Genomic DNA, 21,592 nt, shown 5'->3' on the forward strand with positions numbered 1-21,592 from the left:
CATTTTCCCGCCCTGCAGGGAGCCTCGCTGGCTTCGAGGGGAGGAAGGGGACAACGTCCCCACGGAGGCCTCAGCGCCTTCCGCCCTGCGGAGGCTTCCGGCAGGGGCGGAAAGGCCCCTGTGGGCAGGTACCAATATGGCGCCCTGAGGGGGACCCGCCCTCTGTCTCTGTGCTCCCAGGGCATTGCGGGGCAAATTCCGCAGAGGCCCGTCCGCCTTTAGTTGTGTCTGTAACCAGTGCTGCTGTTTTTCTACCTTGAGATAAGATGTTGAAAAATCTATTTGGGATGCACAGTATCTCTGGGGTCTCTCAGGCTGTGATTCCAGGACAGTGCAGGGTTGTCACTGCCAGCTTTGTGGCATGCAGGTTTCCAGCCAGCACGGTGCCTCAGTGGGGTTGTGCAGCCAAGCCTGGGGAAGGGGTGGGAGAAGAGCAAGGCCACACTGGCCCCGTTCAAATGGCCTGAAGCACTGTGGAGCTACTTCAGGGTCATGCTGATCGATATAGTTAAGGTCTGTGTATTTGGGGGTCCGCCAGGTTGTTCGTTGAAATATGTGAAAACTTCGTAGTAAGTTGAAGAGCTACCAATAATTTTTTTTTTTTTTAATGAAGAAAATACATCTCTTGTATTATGCAGAGTGCAGGGCAGGTTGTATTTGAAAGAAAAGTGTAGTAAACGGTACCATTTGCATCCTAATTTACCACCTGAACTTGAGCCACTGGTAATTCTTTCCACATTACATCTTGTTTTCTTTCTTAAATTATATATTTAGGTTTAATTATATACCGTTACATAATCATTCCCAGCTTGTAAAATGCAGGTCAGTATAATGTCAAGATGTACTGGGAGGTAAACAAGTCTGGCTGCTGGCTAATGGTACCTGTCCCCAGGCTTAAATTTTGAAAATGGCTGGTTTGCAGATGGCCAACGGGTCAGAAATAAAGTTTTTATTTGAACTGAAGATGGAGGCCAAAGGACTGAGTTTTGAGCAAAGTGCTTTATGGCCCATCATGTAAACCTAGTTCTGGCTGAAGGGGTTACGATCTAAAAACATGGTGAAAGAAAAAGGGGTTGTTTGTGGGTTGTTCTTTTTGGCTGATACCTATTTGCCTGCCCATTTCTATTTCTAAACATTTACTGTATTGTTTATAATGTACAATTGTATTACATTTATAAACATTTACTGTATTGTTTATATTTTTATTGTGCAAATTTATTTATTTTCTGCTATTGGGCAGAAAAGCAGTAGGATTGTAGGTATATACCCCCTGTGCATACAGCTAGGCAAGTTTTCTGTGTTTTTATGACGTGTGTGTGGTTTCTGAGCATGTAAGGGAAGACGTGGTTCATGAAGCAAACTATTTTACTTAAAGTGAGAGATTGGCTTGCTGAAGACAAACCAGAGGAAAGCATCTTCCAGGCCAAAGTTGGGGAATGTAAATGATGGGGGGAAGGTTTTCACCCTCCTTTGGGGGAAACGGAGCTCAACAGCCATTTGAACATTTTTTTTTTTTTCCTTATTCCTTTTAATGAGGTGGAAGGCCATAGCCTCCCATTGCTCAGTGGCACATGACCAGGGTGGGATTGCTTCTCTAGGACTGTGGAGGAGGCACTTGCAAACAAATTTCGCTGTGCACACCTCAGAAACTTTCCGTTGTTTACCTTACTGTTTCAGGGATATATTAAGGTAATAATGGGGGAGAGGGCAATCACGTTTGGACTCAGTCCTAGTCTCTGCTTGGTAACAGAGCCCAGTAATACCTTCGGGTTTGCCGTCCCATTAATATTTTCCCAGGTAACTGGCCCATTGGTCAGCTTGAAGGAACAACATGTCCTTTCAGTAGGACATGTCATTCTCATTAGATGGATGGCCACATTTGGTGATCATAACCTAGAGGATGTGCTCTTTGAAGAGCTATGAAGAGTCTGAATCAGCTTTCCCTGGTTGCAGTCTTGTCTGGACAGAAGTAGTCTTCACAGCCAGGTCGCTCTAAAACACTGTTGCATTTGAGTAGCTGGAGACATGGAGGCAGCGGGAGGGCATCTAGAAACATCATGTGTTTTTTCTGACGGTTTTGGAGTACGTTGTATCACCCCTTGGTGTCGAGTAGATCAAAGGATCTGTAGAATAATGGCTCGAAGGTTAGACTGAGCCCTTGTGGTATGTCGCCTGCAATTGTCAGTGCATTCAGGAAAACTGAAGAACCCTGCTCTTGAGAAATGGGAAGAAAATCTTGTAAGGTGTCCTTTCACTTGAAGGGAATGGAAAGGGATGTCAGTGCCATGAAAGCTGATGATAGAGGCTAGAAGCAGCAGACCTGGCATTTTTACATACCGGGTGCACGACTTCTTCAGATGATGAATGTCTTACAGTCCCATGCTGGTGTCCCTGCACCTCACGTATGTCGTGGTTTAACCTCAGCAGGCAACTGAGCACCACACAGCTGCTCGCTCACTCCCCCCACCCCCCGGTGGGATGGGGGAGAGAATCGGAAGAGTAGAAGTGAGAGAACTCGTGGGTTGAGATAAAAACAGTTTAATAATTGAAATAAAATAAAATAATAATAATAGTAATAATAGTAATACAACTATACAAAGCAAATGATGCACAGTGCAATTGCTCACCACCTGCCGACCGATGCCCAGCCAGTCCCCGAGCAGCGGCCCCCCCGGCCAGCTTTCCCCAGTTTATGTACTGAGCATGACGTCACATGGTATGGAATGTCCCTTTGGCCAGTTTGGGTCAGCTGTCCTGGCTGTGCCCCCTCCCAGCTCCTTGTGCACCTCCAGCCTTCTCAGTCGGTAGAGCATGGGAAGCTGAAAAGTCCTTGACTAGTGTAAGCACTGCTTAGCAACAACTAAAACATCGGTGTGTTATCAGCATTATTCTCCTCCTAAATCCAAAACACAGCACTGTACCAGCTACTAGGAAGAAAATTAACTCTAGCCCAGCCGAAATCAGGACAACATATTAACAGCGCGCTCTAGGGCTGCAATAACGTGGTAGTAGGAGTCTCCCTGGAAGGCTCATTTGCAAGCTGCAAGCTTGCACTGTCCTTTGCTGTCCATCATCTATAAATGTCACCACTAGCAAGCCACCTCCTGTGTCACGCATGATAGCACGTGGCATCTTTCGCATCTGGGAAAAGTTTGGAGGGCTAACTATGGGCAGTGCAGTTAGTTGATGTAGGTATACATCTAATCTGTTGCATGTGCACAGATGTGGGGTCAAAACACAGGAACATTTTCTGTTGGAAGGTGTTCAGGTAAAAATAACTGATTTAATTGGGTCTCTGGTTGTACACTGAAAGCTGTTTCTCTGTGCTGCTAATGACTGTAAGGTTGTATATACATTCTTAATTATGCCATATAGTTTATGGTAGTTATGCAAGTTAAAATGAAAACCATGAGCTGTGTAATGAGATTGACCAGATTCAGCTTTCTAGAGCTAAAGCATGAGCGCTGTGCTTTTGTAGCTGGGTTTCCAGTACAGTGAAGACAGGGTTGCAATAATAACAAGGAAAACATTTTTGTCCTCTATTTCCTGAGTCTACACAGAGTTGCTAAGTGAAATTTTAGAGTCGTTTCTCTTACTTTTTTAAAATTAGTCGTGCAAAAGGACATATTTTCCAAGTGTAACCAAGTGATTACTTGGGGGGGGGGGGGAGAACCCATCACCTTACTGTGGAATAAAAGCCCTTCTACAGAGAATTAATCAAACCTAACAGCTTGACTTGCAATAACTTTCCAGCCAATCTTACCATTAGACAAGCCTCGATGATCCTACATCATATAAGTGCTAGGCACATAGTGAGGGCCTACAGTGGGAAGGAACCCAGCTGAGGACTGTGCTCTTCTGCAGCCTTCAACAGAGGGCCCGAAATCACCACCATTTTGGCAGTTACCTATTTCTGTGGTATAGGATAGCGGGAAGAGAGGGAAGGACTGTGTTCAGGCCTAAACCACTTTGTTTAATATCTAAAATCTTAATGGACTTAATAACTGGGTCCTCGCATGTCAACTTGCTGGAACTGCAACAGAGAGAAGGAGAATACATTGAGCACCAGGGAACCACTGGAGTGGTTAAAAAGTGGGGAGTGACCGACAAGCAAGGTCTGCAAGCAACAGCAACATGTATTGATATGATAGAGCTAAGTAGTTTCTATGAACAAATTACATTGGTCTTGTAGCCTGCTTGACTTATCTGGTGTTGAATGTAGATGAGTAGGTAGAAGAGCATCTGTGAACAGCTAGTGCTGTGAACTCTGTATTTGTGTATTGGTTCAGAAAGTATAAGGAGAGAGAGTTGAAATATAAAATATTGCAACAATGGCAGCATACTAAGGTAAAATGCATGAATAACACTGATGCTTCTTATTTGTCTTTCTTTTGTACAGCCGAGAAGGAGGAGAAATCAGAAGATATGAGTGTTCACTGGTTTATGAATCCAAGGTGGAGAGGAAAACAGACATTAAATTAACTGGGCATAGTATGAAGCTACTTAAGATTAACAGGCTGGAAGAGATCAATACACGATACAACAGCAACAGACTGGAAAAAACAACCTTTTTTCAGAGCATGGAAAAAATGGAGAGGACTAGAAGCTTTCAGGAAGAAAAATTCAGTGAATCACATCCTGGAACAGAAGATGAAAAGGTAACTAACTAACTGCATAATTAATTTTGTCTTCCCAAAGCACTGTCCCTTTCTTTTTTCAGCTAGTTAGAGTTTACTATGTGTGTTTCCAAGTAGAGTTGAATTTTTCATTATCATCTGTGAAAATGTATTGCAGCTGTGACAGACCAGTCAGCATCTTTTAATCTTTTGGATTCATAGAAGCAAGCACGTGTGTTTTTATTCTGGGGTTTATTTACAGCTGGACTTATATTCAGAAGTTGTAAAGAAGTTGTGTGGTTCTGCAGCTCTTAAAAATCAGAAGGTAAACATGGTTTTTCTTGGATTCATGTTTTGAAAGCATTTGTCCTATCTAACAGCTCTGGAGTTAGTGGGGACTGAATGAATCCCATGGAAAGAGCAGATTTCCCAGAGGAACTAAGGCAGCTTTGTCCTTTGCTCCCCATTAACACTGGGGGAGCAGGGCATGGTTACATGCTGCGTGCCATGCTTGCACGGCCAAATGTTGTCTGTTGTATCTCTGTGCTGCACCTATCTCCAGTAAGAACGGTGCTGGGCATCATAGTATGGGGTCTCTGGCAGGAAAATGGCTCTGTGATCAGCCAAAATGTGTTTATAAATAGCAACACATTCCCTTGTATTATGCTTTTTCTGTGGGACAGGCTAGACAACCAGTATTTTTGTTGACACGTTATTTAGACAAGAACTAAGAAAATGTGCTTGCAATAGGGCAATGAGAAATGAATTTTACACACCAGTTTGTGAAAAGACTTGAAAAATTTGTGCTGTGGCTGTTTGTGTGCTGATTGTGCTGATATGGTAGAGCAGTTTTTCAACTATTCTGAATATTTTTTCGTTCAGATGATACCCTGAAGCATTGGAGTAAAGTAAATTTCATGATGTTTTCATTTGTATTCACAACTCAAGAAGTTGAATTTTTGGTATTTCTTAATCTGCTGGGTCACTTTTGTACAAGATTATTCCAGTCTTCAGTAAGCTACTACGAATTTTACTTTGTAGAGAAAGAAAATGATCCATATATTAAACAAACAAAGCATGTCTCACATAGGTAGGATGTGTTTATTTTAGAGAGTTTTATTTAGTGCTACAGTGAAAATGAGAATTAAAAAAAAATAAATCTGGGTGGTTGGGGTTTGAAGGATGTTATTAGCTCTTTTAAGAAAGGTTTCTTCCAGTATGAAAATCACAACTTGCACAGGTGAGAAAGAAAAAACAGCTGTTGCTGCCATGTAGCTCTTCCTTTGTGTTTTGTCCCTTTAGGGTCAAGAAAAAGGCTCTGTGAGCTGCTTTGCCTATGTTAATGTGTCTTAGTTTGATGACAAATTGCAGAAAGTAGCTGAGGTAGGGGGATTTTCCACCACTTTTTGCTGCAAAAACTCTTGATGTTTGCTTCTTCAATCTAATGGTTGGAACTGGCTGTTAGGAATGCTGTAAGAAAAGGCAGGGAGAGTTTGGAGGTGCAGTAGGGGAGAAAGGAATAGGTTTAGAAGACGAACAGCTGGTGGCTAGTTGCAAGCTCGAGAAATAGCTCTGTATTCCCATTTTAGCTCATCAGTCTCCTGGGGACAAGACTTCAAAGGTGAAAGGCAAGTCCAGCTGAACTCTGGTAATATACCTCACTGGAATGAGGTTTCCAGATATGTAAACATTAGTTATATTTCTCCTAAGCTTTTACAAGCCTAGAAGTTAATTGCAAAACTTAACTTTCACACAAATTTTTTTGGAATTTCTCAATGGGTTACAGAATTGGGCCCTAGCTGTGCTGTTGATGAAAGGAAAACCAAGACCTTCCTTTGAAAGGTCTTAGCTTGGTCTGCTTGCCTGATGAACAGTTTTATTATACTGATCAGGAAAGGAAGGAAAGTAGATTGCGCTGGCAGGAAATACAGTAAACTTTGCTCAGATGTATGCATTTACATGTGTATGCTTATGGGCATATGTACGTAATTTCTGTGGATGAAGTCCTGCTCACTTTGAAAGCAGTGACAAAACATCTATTAGCTTCAATGGGAGGGGATTACAACTCAAGAGACCATTTAGAAGAGAGTGGTCAAACTGTGTACTTGCTGGAAGAAATAATTATTCTGAGACTAATTGGTTATAATTACAGAAGAAAATGATGCCCTTCCTCAAGGCAACTATTTTTCTGGACACATTTTTTATAAAATAAGCAAACACAATTTTCATCTTTCAGTACAGTATATTCTTGCAACCCCCCCCCCCCCCAAAACCCTAATCTAAAAAAGAAAAAAAAAAAAGACTTTCCAGAGCCATTAAAAGACAACTATGGAAAGCAAACCCAGCAATTGTTGACCATCAATTATGAATAATGACTTTACAGTGTAATGTACTGTATGTCTTGGTGCTGTGAACAAGCTGTGGTGTTGCAGTCCTCTAGATGGCACTCTTTGCCACACCAGCTCTCCACCAGCTCTTGGAGAGGATGACTCAAAATAACTCATGGCAAAACTGCTCTTTACCTGTTTTACATGTGCTTTGTTCAGAATGTCCTCTTGCCCCCCATTTGTACAGTAGGCAGCACATGGCTTTGTGTCTTGGCTAAGTTTTGTCTTCAGGAATGAACACAAAGTTTTGCTTCAGGTGATACATTATCAAGCGAAAGACATTTTGTTTTATAGGAATGGTTTTCATGTGTGAGAATCAAATGAAAAAAAAGAATAAAAATCCACATCTGTCCTTGACCCATTGCACTGAACAGCCACACCAGAGGGTTGTGCTGGTCCAAGGGACGGGGTGGCACAGGGTGGGAACAAGCAGCTGTGAGAAGGTAAAACCACCACTTTTGACAATGTTGGTTTTGACAAACCACCAGCTTATGCAAAGGTAAATTGATTGTGAAACTAGCACACAATTTACCCAGCTGCATTAGCTCCCAGTGAGCTCCACATTCCCCACCTAGACTGCTTCTGATGGCCCAGCCAAAGCTGCACGCTGTTGGTCAGCAAACCCGCAGTCTCTTCCTTCTGGCTCTTACCTGGTAAATGATGGGTGCGAGAATGCAGTTCAAATTGTTCAATTTTGAATCACTATCTGAAATTAGGGCACTAACTCCCTCTCCCCAATGACTGTTGAGTTTTAAATACGGTAAAATTATCTTCTTCAGGGTCAGTGACTTGTTTTTAAACCCTGGCTCCATGTGTGCAGCTTGATTCGTTTCTATGAGTGGCATTCAGAACTATAGAAGCTCCTAGGCTCATATTTACCAAGTTAGTAACCAAAGTAAGACTTTGTCATTTGCAACTTACTGTTGTATAAGCAATAACCTCTAGTAGCTTTACTGCCCTTGCTGTCCTCCTTGAAAGAACAGAAGTGGCAAGAAGCAGAGCTGCTCTTTCCTTACTGCCGTATTTCAGGGCTTCTTAATCCTGCTCTTTTAGGGAAACAATCGTTCAGTAAGGATTAAACCTCCCACTAGCTAGTTTTATTTGAATGGATTCTTGCTATGCCTGTTCATTTTGAAGTTCTGGAGACATTTGGAGTACTTTCAGTTCAGAACAGGTGTTTGTTTTCTTGATTTTTAGGGTTTTTTTTTAACAAAGGTGGAAAAAATACTTCTTACTGGTATTTTGTTTCTTGAGTTGGCAATACAATTTTCCATGCAAAAGTATCCTTTTGATGATATTCTGAAAACAGTTTAAGGACTAACTTTTAAATATTTAGCCCAGCTGGAACTGTTGGATGTACTCAATATTTGGTGTTCAGTTAAGCTGGGTCTGGGGATGGCTAATTGTCCTCTAATTCCTTGTCTCCAGTCAGAATGTGATCAGCCTTGTCTCCTTTGAGCTTTCTTTCTCCCTCTTGACCACCGCCACAATTTCTCTAGCAGTTACTTTCTCTGCAGCCTCTGTGTTGGAAACGATCATGGTGGTAACGATACCTTTGCAAGTTCCTTTTTCCAGGGGAGGCCCGAGTCACGGCAGTATTTTGAACAGGGAACAAAATGATCACTGTTGCATAATTTAACCCAAAATAACTTTCCTCTGCCCCCAAACACTGTTCAAGATACTGATCTAAATATTTTGACAGAAACCTATTTCTTGTTTTACAATTTTAATCAAGAATGACTCTTTTAAAAATCCTGCAAGGGATTCTGTACATTTGCAGTGAGACTTCTTAACTAATGAAGAGACCAAAACCCTCAAGGCTTTCTTCAGCCTTGAAATCAAAGCACCCTGTCTATAGCTTGGCTCGGTATGGTCAGAAAAGTCTAAGTGGACTTCAGCCAAGTTTGCGCTCAGTTTTTTTTACCAACCTCCTTTTCAGCTTGCTTGAAATGCTGTCAGCAGGCATTGTGTTGCCAACCTCAGCCTGGTGCAGCTTTACAGAATATCCTTTCTGCGGTGCACTCTTCAGGTCCCGAGTTCATGGCACTCTGTTGTCATGTGGCAATGTGTGTGATTCCGTGATTTCAGGCAGCTTTGTTTTACTTAATGCTCCCAGTTCCCATTCTTGTGAGAATATATGTCTGTCTGTCTCAGAAAGAAAGAGAGGAGTATCAAGGTTTCCCAGTTGGAAAAAAAACACAACTAAATCCACCCTCCCCAACATATCAACTACATAATAACTCAAAATGTGACCTGAGAGTGCTCTGAAGTCTCAGAAGCCAGAAGTTGACTAAGGAAAGGACAACACTCATTGTAATTTTTTAATCTCTTGACTTTTTTCAAATGATGTCATGATTTTTGTAGTCTGATTTGTGAATTTTTAGTACTTGAGATTTCTGGTGCTCATATTTCTCCACAGCCAGAGGGAGTGTTTTAAATTCTTTGCTTATTCACCTCCAATCAGATAAATACACAAGCAGAGAAGAAATGGCACTGTTTCTTCCTACTGCTTCATCTTCCACAATGACTGTTAGTGCTCTGTAATTATGGGCACCTGTTGCACAGAAGATGTATAATCCTTATATATAAGGATTCCTTCCTTATATATAGACCTAAGACCTCATGTAATAGTTCTTCACAATTCTTATATGTATCCTTATATAAAAGACAATAAACCATGACACACTTTGTTCCTCAGATTTTTAGTTTTCTATCTCTAGAAGTAAAACAGCTTCCCTGGGCTTATAATGGAGCTGAGAGAAGGACTTTTTATTAAAGTTGCTTACCATTTCCAATTTTAAGATCCTGTTTAAAAATTTCCCAGGTTTTGGCTGCTCAAGCCAAAATTTTCCATGCAGAATTTGCATCACATTGAATTGCTTGGGAAAATTGAGCAGAAGCAGTCTATCTGTTTCTGGAAATTTTAGGGGAAAGAAGTTACCTTGATGATATTGAAAATCTCACATCCATGTGGTTAAAATTATGGGGCACCTCCATCCTTTGGATCAAGGACTTGATGGTTGGCAGGTGAGCAGATGCTGGATATGAGATGGGGAGACAGCTAGGATCCACTTTCTGGTTTGGATATGGGAGCAATGTAGATAGACTGCAAGCGCAGGAACAGAAGGGACTGCAGACAATAAAGCCATAGCATTTCAAACTGACCTTCCTATGCATGTGCACTATGACACATTTTAAGTGATTGTCTTGAATTTTTCTCTTTGGGTATTTTTTTCCCATTTCTTGGCTATTAAAAGGGAAAAAAGATGACCGGTGGCCTGAACTGCTAACTGCAAAGGGATTGCGCTAACATTTTGCTTTCATTTGAGAAGTTCTGGGATGTCAGAGTAATTGCCTTTCAAGTCCATGCAACACACGTCTCATGTGTAGATCCCTGCACCTGTTTCACGCTTGTCAGTAGGCCATCACTTCTTTTCCTTATAGGTTCAGGGAATGTGTTGAAGTGTGAGATGGGATCCTGCTGCGTGTCCGATCCTTGTCTAGCTAGGTGGTACTTACAGAGCTGGGCAGGGTTTTGAGGGTGCCTGCCAAATTGCATCTGCTAGAGCAGGAGAACCAAGTTCATCAGCTGATTAAAAATAAAGGAATGGATCTACCCCTGCAAAGAAATGCTGCCTGGATTGCAGGTAGTTTCTGCCTTTTGGCTTCGTACCTCTGGCACACCTTGTGGACTGTGTTAAGCTATGGAAGAAAGAAAGAAATCCCTGCATCTGGAAATGCACAGGTAGTAGATATACTTCTAGTAAGTTAGATATATTTCCCTGATCAGTATCGATATTGTTTAACTGGATGAATGCTGCTTGTGTTCAGATGTAGCCAGTTAAACCTATCTGTTCTTTCATGGAGCGGCACATATTCCTCTCTTTTACGAGAATCTCTCTGGCAGTAAATCCTAGACAGTTGATGTGCTTTTCACGAGGGTGCATCTCTCCCCTTGCTGTCGGAGTGCTTTGTCTTGCCCTTAAAACATGATGCATCCTCTAGTGACCCCTACTGGGTGCAGTACAAGGGACTGCCTCAAGGTTACCCTGTTTCACCAGGGTGGGAGCAAGGTTGCCAGCCCTTCTTGTTGTGGGACTCGGAGATCCCCAGTAAGACTCATGCCCATTATTTTCCTGTTGTTGTCAAGTGAACGTAGCATTGTCTCCGCAAAGAAGTAACATCGCCAGATGTTGCAGTCAAAGATAGTATTTACGTTTGCTGTGATTTCCCAGAAAGTCATACAGTGCTGTGACGACCCGTTGTGTTTTGACTCAAGAGCTTTTAGAAGAATTCTTAACAGGAAACATTGCTTAAGCAAAAGAAATGGATGAGTTTAGAAAGGCAAAAAGGAGGACACTTGTTCTAAAGTAGCTCCAAGGTTGTAGATTGCCAGAATGCTTAGGATTTTAATTAGTTTGCTGCAAATGAAATTTTTCTTTCTTTCTGTGAAGAGATCCACCTGCAGAATCTCAAAACTGATTTCATGTCAAAGGTTTGAGATCTGAAAAGTCTGCAATCTCACACTTGCATATTCTTCTAGTACTGTTAGCCAAAAGAGCCATGACCTAATGTGAATATATAACAGAGTTTTTCACACATTGTGTGAGGAGCTTGCAGGACAGTGATAAGGAGGATAATTGAAATATTACTATAGAATTGTGTGTTTCATGCAAGACAGTCAAGAGTGGTAAAGAGAATATAATTAATAGAAGTAAAAAACATACTAGCACTCTGTTCTTTACAGAAAGTGGTTTCTGTTGATTCACTGAAAATAAAAAAAATCAAGTCTGTGGTTGGTGGTTTGCATTTTATCTCTGATGCAGACTGAAGCTGTTACAGCACTCGCAGATGAGCTTGAAAAAAGATCCACTTTTTTGTTTATGCCTAGCTCACTAAGGTTTTGCATTTTTTCTTGGGTGAATTGTAGTTTGTAAGGAAAAGAAGTTCATTTCATTCCACTGTCCTATTTTTATTGCACTTCTACTGTTTTGCTACTGTCAATTTATTTTACAGTTTTTAAGACCTAAGGCCGGTGTATTAAATGATATTTGTTAGCAAGAGAACTATATCCATTGCACTGCGAAGAAAACAGATTTTAAAATACCCAGTGTTAAGACTACCAAAGATTGCTTTCTAGTCCTTACCTGCACTAAAGTTTTTTTTTTCCTGAATTTTGCATAAGTCAGTGACTGTCAGAGCTCTTTGCCAGTTTTTGTTGCACGCGTCGTGAACCCACTTTTGAAATTTGGAGTGGTAACATCTGTCAGACATTTGGGTTTTGATTGCTCTGCATATAAGTTACGTTTGTTCTTTTGAGTTAAAAGGTCTCTCATGAAGTGCAAGTTTCCCAGGCTATCTCGTAAGTCCTCATACTTAGAAAGGTGGCATGGACTCAGAAGTATTTCAAGAGCAGGGCAAGTGTCCTTGCTGGGGACTGCCAGTAGGGCTGTGCTCGTGCAGGGACTCCTGGATAATCTGAATCCTTAGTTTTGGGAGGAAATGAGCCAACAGCAGCCTGTGACCAAGATTGCTGTGTCATCTCAGGACCCCATGGCATGTCCACTCCAGACTCATTCTTCCCCCTCTCTTTCTAGAGAAGTATTGTTGTCAGCTGCGAGTAAACTGTTCCTAGAGCTCCCTTGTTCCTCTGCATGCCGATAAGTGTCCCGTAGCCCTCAAGTCCTGTGAAGGTTTGGACACATGGCTGGTGTGATCAGAAAGGCTGGTGATCTCTACCAGAGTTCATATTTGAGAATGGTACTCTCCTTGAACTCCAAAAGTGAGGAGAGAAGGGGGATGGGTTCTAAAGAGCTCTATGGGTCTTGCTCACTTTTCTGTCGTTCTGGAGAAAATGTGAGTTTGGCTTCCTAAAGGAGTGTGAGGGAACAGGGCTGCCCTTTGGTCATGATGCTTCTTCCTCAAAGCAGCATTAATCGAGAAAGACAATTTAGAGCTGTAACAAGTAACTTTCAGTAAATGCATTTTCTTTCTGTATGTGATACTACAGCAGAATACTACTGCCAGTGGCAGGTAACTGTACTTTTAGTAAACCTGTATCTGTTCAGTGGGTTGTAAAGGGCCTTTGGTAATAATTATGTGTGTTATTATGAGCAAGCAGAGACCCTAACTGAGATTGTGTGAGGCACAGTACAGGTTGGATCCACTCCACAGAATCCATTGTCTGAACAGCTGGGTAAGGGAGAAGTAAAATGAGAAACAGGTACAGAGATGGATGAAGAGTCTCCTAAGGTCATGCTCTCAGCCAGTGACATCTGTACAGAGACATCTGTAATATGGAAATGAAATTGCTGATTCTCTGTCTAGTATCCTCTTTACATAGCTATATGCTGAGATCTGAGGGGAGGCATGCCTCCGAACTCTCAGCCTACTGGATCCCAGCCATTTCATGAATGCTGATTACTTTGCAAAGGTCCTGCACACCATTTGGTCCAGGATCTAAAATTTCAAAAATCTGTAGCAGCTTCTAGATGTTTTCTTTATTTTTCTGGTGTTCATTTACATGCAATTCACTCCTTCCTTCCCCAGTTCATTCTCCTTGATTTTTATTTAATCCCATGAATACCATAGTGAGAAGTTGGTCATAACCTTTGGAATATGTGACTGTTAAACCATACAAAAATCAGATCAGTTTTGATACAGCAAAGGCATAGATATTTTATTTCAGTGTAAAAAATGTTGAATCTTATCTGTTTAGAAAAATACCTCCTTCCCTTAAAAACTCCTCTTTGACCTTAGATGCATGGCTTAGCAAAGAATTCTTTTGGCCATGATCTTTCAAAGGTGTCTCATTACAGGTTACCTCCCCAGCCAATTTGTAATATATACGGAGGTGCAGGGAGATACATCCAGACCGTCCCTGTGACCTTTCTCTTCTGGCACCCTTATGCAATGTCTAGTGGACACATTTAGCAGAAGTCACGGTGCAGTAAAAGTGACTTTCCAGTGCTGAGTGCAGCATGAGGATTCCAAACAAGGGCCCTTGCATAGGAGAGGTCACATTTCTGTCACCTCGAATGGAAACCTCATGTGTAATGGGCATTTTGAGGAGTTGAGGATCTTCATTTTTCCACTTATATGGACAATCCAACGTAATTCCTGGTGTTTGGTCTTTCTCTGTTTGCTGAAAATGGTTTATTTTTCACTCTCGAGTTAAACAAATCCCTTAATTGCTTATATTGAAAACATAACTGTTTGTTAGGCATGCATTGTATAGTATATAAGGGTGGATTTTTTTAAGTACTATGTGGTCAAGTACTTTTAAGTGCTTGATTGACATTTACAAATGAAATTCCTGAGAGGAAAATTAAAATGGGGCTCTATAATATGACCTTATGTTAAAGAAAGCACACAGGATGTTGTTATAGTACATGTAAAGGAATTTGTTATTGATACTAAAAAAAGAAGAGAGGGTATTTTTCCATAGCTGCTTGTCTTCAAGGCTAACTAAGCAGACATACTGGTACAGAAGATCTCCCTAACTCCATGCCTGGACTAAACAGTGATAGAGCAGATACATGGGCAGATAGGTTTAATTTCAGCTATGACCCTATCTAGTTATGAGCCTGTTTAGTTGACCTCATATCTTAAATAGTGACTGTAGTTGAAGACGATAGGAGAAAATTACAGCCTTTTATCTTAATTATTGGCAGTGAGACAACAAGGTGCAAGATGATTTTCTGTTGACCTTTGACGATGCCACAGCCCTTAATATCATCATTACATTTTAAAGGACATGTTCACCAAGAGAATCGTTGCTTTTGTCAAACCAAACACTTTCTGCTGTCTTTCTGAAATTTGTGGTAGACCCATGTTTGATAGTTCTAAATCTGGAGAAATTGCCTAAAGCCTCTTGGTCCTGCATGTTTTAGACCATCCCAGAGGCATCCTAGGTCTCCTGTTTATACCTACCCTGTGTATTTCTTCCAACTTGTATGTTAACAGAGCTTCATTATGGTTTCATAAGAAACCTATTCTGTTCTGTAAGAACAGAAATGTACAGTATGGAAATGTAGCTTGCTGGTGAGGGCATCTAAAGAGTTGGAAGGTCTAAACGTAAGTCCATATAGCACCACTAAAATGGAAGAATGAACAAAATTCAGAAGATTAGGACAAATGAATCAGACAAATAGACTAAAACTATTAACTTATGGTTCTATAAAGAGGTATTTTTATTTTAGTCACTTCTAATCCTCTAAGCTGTCCTTCTTTTGAGACAATATTCTAGCTGCTAAAAGGCAGATCTGTCTCCCTGTTGCAGCTTTCCAGCACTACATCCAAGGTCTGTATCTTTAAACTCCATTGTGTACGCGCTTCATTTTTAGTTGTAGAGTAACTCACTGTCTGTTAAAATAGAGACACATGCAAAGGTATGGATTTATCCAAATACTTAAATTGCCCAGGTTTTTGAAGGCATTTTCTCTTCATTGTCCTGATTCCACACACAACTACTACCTCTCCTGTCATGGTAGTTACCGGGTTTGTTAAACACAGTATTTACAGCACTCTACTTGCTGTAAGCAGAACACCTTGTACACATGATGCTGCATAATAAAATACGTATTACAAATCTTTATAATAAAGTTGTACAACAAATATAAGTTGTAAATTCAACTGTAAGTTACTTATTAAAAATTGTTTATGTTTACCAGGCAGCTACTCCGGAGAACAAGCATGAACATCTTTAGCTAGGAACTCATGGTTGGAATTCCTAACAAGTCAAAGAGATTTTATTTAATGATTTTCTTAAAGAATCCCAATGAAATATTTTCTGGCTGCCACCAGTTGCCAACAGATGGATTCAAAATGTTTGTGAGGGCTAGTATGGGACTTGTAAAGAAAGCTTGTGTGATGCCTCTTTGCACTATTCATGGCACACACCTGTGCTGTACGTGGTCCCCCTGCTTCATTAGCAGTAATTTCATGCATGGTTAGATAGTTCAGGAGGCCAGCTCAGGATGAGCATTTGCTCCTTATGTCCTCAGGCAATACAAAGTTTCGCTGCATTAGAGATTATTTATGGACACTGTGAGTGAGTGACAGTTGTCACATCAGAGACTTGACAGTCTAAGTAGGCAGGCCGTTACAGAACTGTATGGAGAAGCAGGGGCTCAGAGGGATGAAAAGAAGCACCCAAGGTCACCCAGCAGATCTGTGACAGAAGCGGGGCTATAAGCCAGATTTCTGACTTCCAGGACGGGGCCTGAGGCATACTACTACAGCAGCGTGACACCCTTGCAATGAAAGAAATGTCTTCCTTATCACACCTGTTTCTTATATCTGGAATTGTATTCTCTGACACACGTAAGAAAGCCTTCATGTTATTAGCTAGCAATTGCCAAGTGTGTGGGAGATGATTTTTTTTTCCCCCACAAATTCTTCAGTCATCTCCATTTCAGCATCATGTGACTGTGGTAGAGCAAATTGGCTTCTTAGCTATCTCTGGGTTCCAAAATCAGTGGAATACTTAATTGAAAGAATATGGGTGGGCAATAATGATTTAAGCTCTATTTCCAGATCTGCCAAGTCTCCCATAGTTGCCAGGATCTCCTGCATCTGGAATCATACTCTTAATGTATGCAGTGTCTGGAACTATGAATGGTTTTCCAAAATCTTCAGCAGACACCAAAGAAAAAATTGGACTCTTAAAAATAAAAAAACCACATTACCTTTCACTTACATTTGACTGTAGAAACTGCATTTTGTGTTCTAGCTTGAAAATCATAATAATTTATAGGGACCCATCAATGCAAGGAACGTCAAGAAGAAAAGTGCATGTCTGTAGTGTTATATACAGGTTTCATCAGCATGAATTTGGAATGGGAATTAATTTGAGTGTCAAATGAAACACTGAGGTTTATGCCAAATAAACATTTTAGAGAAAAAAAAACCAACCCAAAACATTGCTTTGGAGCATCTCTCTATCCATTGTTCAATATCTGTCCTGTTTTTTTTCTTCTCAGCTTCTAAAGGCATGCTTCTTTTGGTCTTTGTGGTACTCCACTGTAGTCCAAAAGAGTCATTCAGTATTAGAAAGAACTAGATGACACTAAAGCATAGCTTTCCAAACTACATAAGACATTTAAAGTACTGCTATCTGTTGGTCAATTATAATTGCAAACAAGCAAGTACTGTTTGTTCCAGTGGAAAGCTGAGATTTTTCTACCTTCATGTGAGCTAAAATGACATGCTAAAGGATATGGCCAGAGATGCTTCACCATGTGGGTGGTCTTGGATGACACATTATTGACAGTGAGTCTATTCACATGCTTGAAGTTAAGCACGTGCTGAAATGCTTTATTAAATCAGGGTTGTTAGCTATTATGTATTTGTTTACATGGAGGTTGTCTGAGCATACATCCAGTAAAAAGGCAATTACTCTTTCAAGGAGCTCATATTCTATGTGTAAATAAAAACAAAAGGAGAATGACACAACAAAGCAATGAAGTTATTGTTCAGTAAACTTGTCTTTGTAGCTAGCCTTTGCTTAACCAGTATAATGCTTTAATCACATCAGAGGATTTTTTCAAGCTTCATTCTGCAGGGTTTGGTTTTTGTTAGGATTTTGCTGCACCGTGGATTGTGTGATAAGCCTTCTGTTGCTGATTCCTTGAAATAGATTAAAGTGCAGAAGAATAAAGGGAAAGCTAAAAGATGAATTGGAGGAGCGAAGAAAAGCTGGCCCCTTTTTAATTTCTTTTTAAATTGTCAGAGACCCAGATTGCTTCTCTTTTACAGAAGTTCTCCATTTAGATCAAACCAGGCCAAACTCCTTTGGAGTTATTCTGGTTGACACAAGCCAAGAATTGGTCTGCTGTGTTTCACTGAGCAGAAAATAAAGAAACCTGCATTAGAATGATTCCCTCTCCCCACCAAAAAGTGGAATTTCAGTAAATAAAATGTGCATTTCACATAAAACTTGCCCAGCTGCCACTGATTCATTGTCAGGATTGTAGTCAAATGGGAGTTTCGGTTGTATCCCTGAAATGTAAATTCTTTGGTTTATGAAGCTGGATTTTTTTTTTAAGCCATTGGGAACTAGCCGGGCTCATTTCTCTTTATTCTTTTCCAGTGCTTTCATACTTATTTTTCCTGAAAGTCACCCAACATCTCTGTTTTGTGAACATCAGCTGTTCCCTGTGATATTCGTATCAGTACGACTCCTAGAATATGGGAGACAGGAACTTGGACTGACATCCCTTTACTGTCTGAGCATCAGTTTAAAATCTGTAATGTATATAGTATATAGGCACTGCTATCTGATTGAATGGGGTGGGCTAGGAATTGTTTCAAAGAGTGTTCCCAATAATGGTCATCTGAATGCAATGAAAAGGGAGAAGAAAATTGCATTCAGATGAACTGTGATCTATGGATTACATAGGATGTAAACCTTCAAACCTAGCAGGCTTATGTTTTTATTAGGAACTGTTGCCAAACATTTGTCTTTTTTTAAAGATCCTAATGCAGATAATCCTACATTTGTTTTCTAAAAAAAAACCCTGTGATTTTTATGAGCTGCAATAGTAGGTCTCCCATTGTGTCCCCTTCACCTTACCTGTTGTTAGCTTGCTGGTGTTCAGGAAGAGTGTCTGCAAGACTGGTAAGAAAGGCAGGCTGACAGGTGCAAAACTGGTCCCTGTGTATACACAGGCACATGTCTAAACTCTCAGCAGTCTGCCAATTGCTCTGCTTGGAATAGGTTGGAACAAGAGTACGTCTGTCTCCAGCAAAGAGAATTCCTCACTCATTAGCTACAGGTAATTTTCAAATACTCTGCAAGTGATATTTCAGTTCTGTTCTGTCTCACCCCAAAATGTGGATCCTACATATCTTGTGTACAGTGTATTTTTTTCTTTTGAGGGACTGATAAAGAGCAGCTACAGTTTACAGTGACCTCCAGTGGTGAAAAACCTTTCTGGAAGAATGACATAGCTAATATCCCAATTTTGTCTGAAAGTCATTCCTCAGAGGCTTTAGGTGATGCAGGTTTCAGTCCTATAAAGCATATTACATTCAGATTTATTTATCATGTTTTGAGCCTTGCTTCTGATGTTGCTTTTTAAAAAAATCTTGGATTTTTCTTCTTTCTGCTCTTTCTCCTCTCAGGCTTTTCTTGATTTTTGCATTGACAATAGTTGATGATAGTCATACTGGAGCCGTATTTTATATGAGCTGTATGAGGCTTTGCTGATTATGTGTTTCCTGGTATAATAGTGTGAGATCAGTTCTGCTCCCCTCAGAAATCTTTATTTTCTGTAGTCTCCTCAATGCTCACAATTTCTTTCAGCTCCTTCCACATCTGCCTTTCTGGCTTTCCCATATATTTACAAAGTCTCTCATATGTTGTTCATTGAGGACTTTTTCCATTCCACTTAAGCTGGCTTCTTCACTGTTCTATGTTAAGGGTTGATTCTGCAATGGTTTAGCCATCTGACTAGCCCAGACCCCACAAGTAGCATGAAAGTAGATTTTTGGAATTGCTGATGCTGGAATATGGCATTGGGGGTGAAGGGGAGATATTTCCGTGTTCTATAAGGCAGAATATACCTTTATGCTTTAGAGTCCTTCATAGCAATTTTTATTAGAAGAATATTTGTCTTTGCCTACGTGGACTTGTGTACTGTGGGCAGCAGAGATTAGCCTGATTGCTGTCAAGTGATTGGCATTCTTTACTTCCATTTCATAGCATTACTGACCTTTCCCTGTAGAAAATAGAGAGCTATCTTCAGGAATGAAAATGGAGCTGGATTCTACAAAGAGCAGTCAAGATATCAGGTCATTTGTGGTTTTATAGGGGTGGGGAGGAAATTTTTGGGGGTTAATATGATACAGGAATCATTTGCCTTTCCCAGATGATTTTCATTCTTTTACACATCATATAGCAAGTAAATGTGCTCTGTGGTAGACATACAAGGGATCAGAAATCATCAGACTTCAGCCAGCTGCTGTGAATGTAAATTCACATGTGCGTGACTTGAGTGGACATATTCTGAGTTGCCAACGAGCTTATAATGGGAGTTGTCTTTTCCTGGGAATATCTAGATAGAGAAAAAACAGGTATGAAGATCAGGTATCATAATTTGCAAAAGAAGTCTTGTTTGCTGACTTTCTGAACCAGCTTTTGCTGATTATAATGGGTCTTTAATTCTCATGGACTTTCTCTGGGATGGTATTTGAGAGATTGTCGGAATGGAGTACCTTGACTTGCTTGAGATGGGCTAGAAGTTGGAAAACAAACTAAGCAATTAAACAACACAGCAGAGCAGCCCACTAAAAGATAAAGAATGAAACATTCTTCTGCAAACTGTGCTTGGGCTGGCTCTGTCATAAATCCTTCCCAAAGAGATCCATTGGGTGCTGTCGGATTTCCTTTAGAGAGGCTTTTCCGTACCTTTGCCATGACCACAGTAGCTGGGAGTGAAAGATCCTGTTGTCCTTGTAAAAGAAAAGGGGGTGTTGCCCTTCTTGACCACATTTCCGCTTTCCTTAGTCTGGGCTGCCAGGGGGCAACTATGCTCGTAAATGGGAATATTCAAGTCCTAAGAGATAGGGAGCTTGGGTGCCATGCTGGCAAGGAGCCAGTTAACTTCCTGGGAATCTCTCGGTAGCCTGCTCCTTTTGAACTCTGCCAATGCCTGGAAATTGAGTGCATATTTATAATAGCTGTGGAATAAACATGTATAAGAATAGTCCGTTTGTTTGATTTTCCAGGCCAACAAAAAAACGGGACTCACATTGGAGTTGAGGTGAAGAACTGGTGATAGACATAGCCACGTCTGGTTCTGCAGTGACAGGCATGTGCTGCTCATCCTGTAAGGTTTCGCCAGTAATCTCTGGGCAGTGAAACACAGACATCAGGTTTCATGCCCCTCTGAGAGGCTGTGGACCTCTGAAGAGATGCTGATGGTGTCAGAGCAGCTTGAAAAGTTAGAAGACTGTAGTTGTCAGCAGCACAGCAGGTGTTGGAGTGACAAAGGTTCAGACCTGTGACACAAAATGTAATGGTGCAATGGCTGAAGCTGGCTCCTCTTTTCTGGCTTATAAACCATCTATGTCAAAGCTAGCTGGGAACTGAAGTACCTGCAGATGGTGATGAGTCTTGTGCGCTTAGGAGACTTTCTAAACATGGTGTTCAGTGATATGAATGTTAACTATAACAAGTCCACTTCTCTCCAATTGTTTCTGCTCTTTAAATGGCTCCAGGCATATTCCTTTATCCCTGCTAATAATAGACAGGATTTACAGATGGCTCATATACCAAGGACTTAATACCAAGCACTATCAAAATGTGTCATAGCTTCAAACCATAGTTTTGGATGTTCTATGTGAACCTACTTGTGTCAGTGCTTTCCAGGAGTGCTTCCTGAGGACAATAGTGTTTCCTTTTTTGGTTCAGCAGTGATAGGCATCTTGACAGCTAGCTGTTTTCTGAGGGATTCTTGAGAATCACAAGATAATCTTTAGGAACTAATGCAAGATAATTAGAATACATGATTATAAACTTCTCATCCTATCCTAAAATCTGCAGATTTGTGACTCTCTGTATTAACGTAAAAAAAATTAAAGCTG

The 21,592-nt window shown here is 40.8% G+C and overlaps 1 protein-coding gene across 3 annotated transcripts in view; it reads left to right on the forward strand.

Annotated features, from left to right (window-relative positions):
* Nucleotides 1–21,592, forward strand: part of MYLK4 (myosin light chain kinase family member 4) — an 82,874-nt gene that overhangs the window by 11,814 nt on the left and 49,468 nt on the right. Inside the window, exons 2-3 of one of the 3 annotated variants that reach the window (XM_076330445.1) lie at nt 4,400–4,658; nt 4,879–4,941. In XM_076330445.1, the coding sequence (XP_076186560.1) occupies nt 4,400–4,658; nt 4,879–4,941 (322 nt within the window). Of the gene's footprint in view, nt 1–4,399; nt 4,659–4,878; nt 4,942–10,461; nt 10,749–21,592 lie in introns of those variants that run through there. The other 2 variants (XM_076330447.1, XM_076330449.1) reach the window with 2 other exon arrangements.

This window comes from Aptenodytes patagonicus, chromosome 2 (assembly GCF_965638725.1).
Source record: "Aptenodytes patagonicus chromosome 2, bAptPat1.pri.cur, whole genome shotgun sequence".
Classification (NCBI taxonomy): domain Eukaryota; kingdom Metazoa; phylum Chordata; class Aves; order Sphenisciformes; family Spheniscidae; genus Aptenodytes; species Aptenodytes patagonicus.